Consider the following 7,447-nt stretch of genomic DNA (forward strand, 5'->3'; position numbering starts at 1 on the left):
TTTTAATTATTTAAAATGCTTTCCTGATATCACTTCAGTTTTGGAAATGCAGCTCCTAATATAGTGTGACACCTCTGTGAAAATCATAGGCTAAATAGTGAAGGAAAGAGAAATGCTAAATGTGCATATAAAAATAGGTGCTACAATAAAATATTTGTATATTTCATCAATAAGTTATTTTGACTAATCAATTATGGATCATATAGCTCTGTAGTTTTAATGATTTGTCCACATCTATGGTGATCCTTTTCAAGATCACAATACTTTCGTTTTTTAATTCAAATGTCCAGAATGCATACAAACACATCCTTTAAAAAGAAAGGAAAGGAATGAGAGAGGAGGGAGGCAGGGAGGCAGAGAAAGGGGCGGGGGAGGAGAGGGAGAAAGAGAGAGAGAACAAACTTTCTATTAAAGTTGGGGTGTGCTAATCTCTCCACAAAAGCCATTTAGACCCACCCATGGCTTAAAGGGGGAGAAGAAGAAGGGGGGGAAGGGAGCAAAAGAGGAAGAGTAGAATCTATGGGCTGCCATCTTCCTCCCTACTTAGCACTTTCAACCACTACAAATATGACTGCGACCTTTAATAATCATCCGCGCAGCAAATTGTTCTCCATAAAGCCCTTCTCCTCTCCTCCCCCACACGCCAGAAGAGAAAGTGATGTGCCCAGTTTACACAAATGTTTCCCCACGTGTAAAATTAAAAGGAAATTGCACACCCTTTCAGTATCTTCCGCCGAAGCTGAGAATCTCGTGCCAAGGCACTTCACCCTAAACGTTGAAACAACACAATTAATCAAATGTGTTCACCGTGTGTGTCTGCTTGCTTGTTTGTTTTAAATGCAAAAGCTCCAAGGGAGTTTCTTTGCTTTTAGAACTGGCTAAATGTGGTCTGTTTTTCCAGCACTTCGAGGTAGTCCGGCTCAACGTTTAGTTTTGCTTTTAACTCCAGATATTCGTTCCGGTTGGGTTCTACAAAGACAGCACTGGGGGGGCTGTAGAGCACCGGTTCCCGCAGCCTGCTGTCCCCTGCCCCCGGGTGCAAATACTGATGGGGGCGTCTCAGGTCATAGTTGGGGGAGAAAGTGTAAGCAGCGGGGCTGCACGGGAATTTGGGATATTCCGGGAGGCTATTGCCGGCGGGGGTGGTGGAGCAGTGTTTGTCTGGTTCTAAAATGCCCCTGTAAAAGCGGTCGGCGTCCTGCACCGGCGACAGTAGGTCCTCCCGGGGCTCGATGGTGCTGACGCTATAGGCGGGGCTCCGCAAGTGGTGGCTTTCCCGCCTCTCCTCCTCCCCCGGCTGCAGCTGCAGCTGCGGCGGCGGGGGCTGCTGCTGGGGCTGCGGTGGCGGCGGCGGCGGCGGCTGTTGCTGCAGGTGGTGGTTGCTGCTGTAGGTGACCTTGAGCTCGTGCAGGTCTTTGTAATCCTCCACGGAGTTGCCCTCTCGGGAGCGGTAGATGGGGTTTTTGCACATGTGGCCCAGTGGATGGGGGATGTACTCGTACACGTGGCCCGCGGGCGTCTTCACCTTGGGCAGCGCGGGCCCGCGGTGGTGCACGTGCGCGTGCGGGTGGCCGCCCGAGCCGCCGCCGCCGCCGTACACGCTGTACTGCATGTTGAAGGAGCTCACGTCGGAATTGTTGGTGCTGGTGTGGTCACTCTGGTTCTTCTTCCTGCGCTTCATGACCAGCACGAAGAGCCCGGCGGCCACGAAGACGGACATGATGAAAACCAGCAGCAGGCTGAGGATCAGCACCGACAAGGGCACCGACGACGCACCTCCGCCCGCGCCCAAGCCCGCGGGGGCGCCGGTGCTGTTCAGACGCACCGCGGGGGTCACCGAGCTGGTCCTCTCTGGGACCTGGATGGAGGAGGGAGTGGGCGTGGAAACCACCACGTCCGAGTAGTCTGGGCACAGCAGCTCCGACTTGATGGAGCGCATATCCGTCTCAGCGAACTTCTTGGGCGCCTTGCAGATGACCTCGTCCACCAAGACACCCACTTTGAGCTGCTCGACCCACAGCTTCATGCCCACCACGTCGCAGGTGCAATCCCATGGGTTGTCGTGCAGGTCTATTTGGATAAGTGACTTCAGCTGGTCCAGAACTCCACTCACCGGCAAGGAGGTGAAGTGGTTACTCCTCAGGTTTAGCCTGAGGAGGGTCAGGCCTGAGAAGACGCCTGAGGGCATGCTTTGCAGGAGGTTGTTATTCAGGAATAGCAGCTGGAGGTTTGGGACCGGATCGAAAGTCCCAGACTGAATCTCGCGAATGAGATTGTACTGGAGGAAGAGATATTGCAGGCTCTGCAGGCCATAGAACAACTCCGGGTTCAGCCTCTCGATCCTGTTGCCATTTAGGTAGAGGCGCCTCAGGTTGGTGAGATCCCCGAAAGCGCGGTCCTGGATCATCGAGATGCGGTTGTTGCCCAGGTGTAGGAGGTCCAGCCCGGTGGCCTCCAGGAAGTCGCTCCTGCGCACGACGGCGATGTAGTTCTCTGTCAGATACATTTTCTTGGGGTTGTAGGGCTTGGGCTGCAGCTCTGCGATGCTCTCGATCTTGCGCTCCTGGCAGTTGACGTTGAGGCCCAGATCGGAGATTTGCAGGTTGCAAGTGCACGCGGTGGGACACTCCAAAGGCACCGGAGATTTGGTCTGGTAGGCGATGCTGGGGCCATAGTTACTGTAGCCCAAGTCCTTGGAGGGCTGCCGAGAGGTGGGGCGCGCCCTGGGCTTGTTGGGTTGGCGGGTCCCCTTAGGGGACTTCAAGGGAGGTTTGTAAACAGCAGAGGAAGAAGTGGCCACGGAATTCACCGAAGCTGGGGTGGTGTGTAAATACCCCGTGGTGCTCAAAGGCGTCTGCGGCCTCATCTCGTAGTCTGAAATAAGTTTCCTTGGGCAAAGTTCCTGCTTGGACACCTCGTCCAAGTCCCGGCCGTGTAAGCGGAAGGGGGTCTCACAAACCACATCCCCCACCAGGGCCGAGTAGGAGATGCTGTCCAACCAATCCTTGAGAGAGATCAGCTCACAGGAGCAGTTCCAGGGGTTTTCCTCCAGCTGTAACTCCACAACTTTATCCATGTGCTGCAACAGCCCCACATAGGGCAGAAGTTTCAGCCGGTTCCCCCGCAGGTCCAAGTGTGTTAAGGGCACAAAACGGAAAAGGTTGTTGGGTAAACTGGACAAGAGATTGTCATTGAGGATAAGCACCTGCAACAAATGCAGTTTCCCAAAAGCATTGGGTTCAATGACACTGATGTAATTGTAATCGACCTGTAGGTACTCCAGGCTCTCCAAGCCAAGGAAGGTATCATCGCGCAGAAGTTCCAGTTTATTATTGTTCAGATGCAATCTCCTTAAACCCCGCAGCCCATGGAAAGCCCCGGTCTCAATGTCCTGGATAACGTTGCTACCTAGATGCAAAATTGAAGCCCCAGTGTAATTGACAAACTCATTGGGATAGAGACGGTTCAAAAGGTTTCCAGACAACAAGAGGTGGTAGATTGGGAAACGAGGAGGGCTAATTTCAGAGAGGCTGATGATCCCCCGGTTTTCACAGCTCACAGTTAAAATGCCGTCCTTTTCCTCACAAGGACATGCATTGTCACAGATTTCCCCATAATAATCGATGGTTTCTGCACACGAAAGGACGAGAGATGTTAGAGCAAACGCTAGAGTCTGCAGCATCCAGCTATGCATTTTTCTGTGAAGGTCCTGTTCCAAAGTTACTGGGGGGCAGCAAGTGTGCATTTTACCTCCTGCAAGGGAGAGAGGAAAAAAGGAAACAACAGAATATGACAAAAATTTAAGGGATCAGTCAGAAAGTCTGTCTCTTCCCTACTACTATTTCTCTGAAATCCAGAAGGAGGGGATATGAATGACCCCCCCCCCCCCCCACCGCACCCCGTGGAACATCAACATTCTCCAGACTTTATGAAAATCTGATATTCATTTTGATGTAAGGGTTGATTTCATTTTCTAATGAGAACAACAGGAACATGCTGCTCTTTACAAGATAAGGGCAGGTTAGATAAAGTCCCATTTTAGTGTTCTTCCTCGCTCCCCCCCTTTTCAAAACCAACCCATAAATATACATAACATGGCTGTCAGTTCAGTTTCATGGTTCTAATTTAAGAGAAAAGAAGCACCATTTTACAAGGTTCCCCACCTCACCTCTACCCAGCCCCTTTGCCTTTCTTGCAGAACCTCTTCACAGTTAACAGTTCACCGTGAAGCTCTCCCATTTTCACAGAAAAGCAAGGAGCCACAATACTTGGGCTATTCTAAACCGTCGCTGGAAATGCCAGGGTGGGAACCTAAGGAATACTTTTCAGAGGCAAAAAGGATGTAAGATAATGCATTAAAAGGACCCAGAAGAAGCTCTTAAATCACCAATTGTCTTCAGGAGCTTTGAGTATGGAGAAAAAGGAGAGCGCGTTCGCTTTGATGGTGGACTCCACTACCACGCTATTAAGCACATCAGCGTCCTAATTGCATGCACGGTGCCACTTAGCAGCGCTTCCCTGAGAGCGCCCTACGTCCCCTTCTCTTCATTGATCATGTCAGCGACGCTACCAAACCGCATCTTTAAGCCATTGAAATAGTTATGCACGATGGATTACAAAGAACTCTGCGAAGGCATCCGCAATCCCGGAACGCCTCCCGATACCTGGAGTTTAAAGAGGACGTTCCTACCGCTTAGCCGGAATCAGCTGAAAGTAAACCAAGGACCAGCGCCAAAGCCTCCCTTCCCTCGGGCTCCGCGTCTGTTTGACATGGTATGCAAAACTAACCCTAGTGAATTAGCAAGATTTGGATGAACTACCACTTCGCCAGCATCCCCATCTTTGGAGTTGCTTATAGCATTTAATTGTCAATGCTTTACTCCCCCCACCGCCCTTTCTATTCTCGGGGAAAGGGTACTTGGGCTGATGAAGGGGCAAAATAGAAAGGTGGAAGGGAGGAAGAACAGCAAGTGACATAGGTCAGTGCTTTAATATCCGAATTTCATCTCCTCAAAGAATCAATGTGATCCCTCCCCCCTTTTCTTTCTTGCTTTCTTTTTGTCCCCTTAAAGGCTTCCTTCGACTTCCTACTTCGGGTCGACAGCAGCACTCATAAAGGAAAGGACATAAATGGAGCGAGTGTGTGAGTGTGTGTGCGTTTGCGTTGGTTGGGGGGAGGGGGAGGGAACATTTGGTAGAAACGCTGGGCTCGGGGAACCAATGCCTTTTTTCTGGTCAACGTTGTCTTTGCCTCACCACCACTGAAGGCTGATGTCGAATCGCAACCTAAAACTAAAGCCAAGATGTTTCTGAGTCACGGGTTCAAGCCTGGAGACCTCGATCTTGATCCCCAAGCCAACTCCAGCCCGCGTTATTAAGAACCCCTGCATTCGCACGCACATGTGCAAGTGTGTCTGCGAATCATTCACGTGTGGCCACCCAGACGTGTCGAGACGAGTCGGAATCACAGTGTATAAACCTCGCAAGTATCCCCGACCTCCCCAAGCAATGGCAAGCATCTCTCGGCTTAAAAGCGGCAAAACACCCCCTAGGAAAGCAAAATATTTACCTTGAAATTTCGGTTGTCCACTGGATCAAATCTGCACAGCCATTCAGCGGGGGTTGGGTCCCCTCCCCCTCCCTCCCTCCGCTTCCCCGCCCCCATTCACCTCCCACCCCTTCCGACAGCCCCTGGCAAATTGTGTCCAGCCAGTATTAAACTCGAGCGTTTACAACTTTAATTCAGTTCTGCTTAGCCAGGGTCGAAGAGCTTCCTCTCACCCCACTCCCTTTCCCCTCCTCCTTGCCATCAAAGGAGCCCGAAAATTTGAGAAAATAAAGTTGAATGAGCCGAGGAAGGCTGACATTCTGACTGGGAAACGCACCTCCGATGTAAATCGCGGGTGCGCTGCACATTCTCAGATTATCAGATTTTTTCTTTTGGAGGGCGGAGGCGGGGGAACTGTATTCGTTTCCCCCAAAGAATTGAGACCCGGGGTCGTCGCCCTGCACATGCCCGCAGTCAGCGGCGTGGGGCCGCGCAGGCTGGAGCCCAGCACCCAGGCCAGCCCCGCGGCTCCCGGCACACAAGCTCCCACGGCGGCCCAGGCAGGAGCACCCGGAGTTCCCGGACGCGAGGCTCCCCCTCCCCCACCCCGCCCATAGCGAAGGAAGGGAAAAGGGAGGAAGGAGGGGAGGGAGGAGAGGGGAAGAAAGCCACCCCGCCGCCACACACACAGACACACACACAGAGGAGCCTCTTTTGCAAAGTAAACGGCCGACTTACCCCGTCTCACATCTCCTGGGCCCACTCATCATAGCCAGCCTTACAAAAGATAGCTCTTTGGGGTGTGCACTGGGTGTCTGATGCCCGGGCAGGGCAAGGAGGCGGCGAGCAGCGCGGTCCGAGCGGCTGGAGAAAAGAGGCGCCCGGACGCCGCCAGCCCGGGGCCGCCGCCGCGGAGGCGACCGCGGGTGCCGGGGCTCCCCAAACGGCTCTCCCCGGCGCTCTCCGCGGTAGTCGGAGCGGGCAGCGGGGTTGCGGGGAGAGAGGGGGGCGATCGCGAGCGGCGGCTGGGAAGGGAGGGGGAGGGGGCGGCGGAGGACCGGCTGGAGAGGCGCCTCGCGGTTGGGGCCGGGAACCGGAGCCGGGCGGGGCGGGGAGGGAGCTCCTGGAGGGGGGAGGCGCGGAACCCGAGGAGGGGGACGAGGAGAGGGCTGCCTGGCCCCGCCGGCCGCGCCAACGTGACGGTCAGCCCCGCCGAGCGCTCGCACCCGCTCACACTCACGCTCACTCGCACACTCGCTCCCACCCGCGCCACCGCGCGATCGCCGGGACCCCGGCACTCTTCGCCGCGCCCCCCAGGCGAGTACTTACAGTTGCCATCTGCATAGGGGGCAACTTTCTCCAAGCCAGCAGCGGCCGCCGCCCCCTCCAGCCGCCTCCGGCTCCTCGCACCCTCCGGCCTGGGTTCGCGCCGGCCGGCCCTCCCCTCCCCCCTCGGCTCTCCTCGCCGTCTTCACCACATTCCCCCCTGGTCAGTGGCGCACGCCCGAGGACGAGCCAGAGGGAGCGGGGCGCGGGGGTGTGCATGCATCGCCCGCCTTCTTCTTGCAGCGCACACTGTACATGGTAGTGAGGGGGCGAGCGAAGGTGGCACCGGCCCCTCGGCTGCTCCGGCGGCGGCTGCGGCTCCTGCGCCGTCCTCCGCCCCCAGCGCAGCGGCGACCACCGCGCTGGGATCCAGCCGCCGCTGTCCCCGAGCCGAGCCCGCCGCCGCGGCCCCTAATTAATATTTGTAAGGCTCTTGCATCCTCTGGGCCGTTTCATCGCTCTCGGTGTTTGCAGGGGTTTTTCTCTATTCCTTCCCCAGATGCTGCGCAGGATCGTCATTATTTGGAACTCTCTCTCTTTGACATCCTTTGGGGAGCCTGGGGGGCAGGAACA

The 7,447-nt window shown here is 55.1% G+C and overlaps 1 protein-coding gene across 1 annotated transcript; it reads right to left on the bottom strand.

The window, feature by feature from the left end:
- Positions 1-478: 478 nt before the first annotated feature.
- SLITRK5 (SLIT and NTRK like family member 5) lies at positions 479-6,503 on the bottom strand. Its single transcript, XM_046664967.1, has 2 exons — positions 6,287-6,503; positions 479-3,753 (listed from the first exon to the last, which is right to left on the bottom strand). The coding sequence occupies exon 2, from the start codon at positions 3,743-3,745 to the stop codon at positions 869-871; it is 2,877 nt and encodes a 958-aa protein (XP_046520923.1). The 5' UTR covers positions 3,746-3,753; positions 6,287-6,503; the 3' UTR covers positions 479-868.
- Positions 6,504-7,447: the final 944 nt, after the last annotated feature.

This window comes from Equus quagga, chromosome 6, assembly GCF_021613505.1.
Source record: "Equus quagga isolate Etosha38 chromosome 6, UCLA_HA_Equagga_1.0, whole genome shotgun sequence".
Taxonomy (NCBI): Eukaryota; Metazoa; Chordata; class Mammalia; order Perissodactyla; family Equidae; genus Equus; species Equus quagga.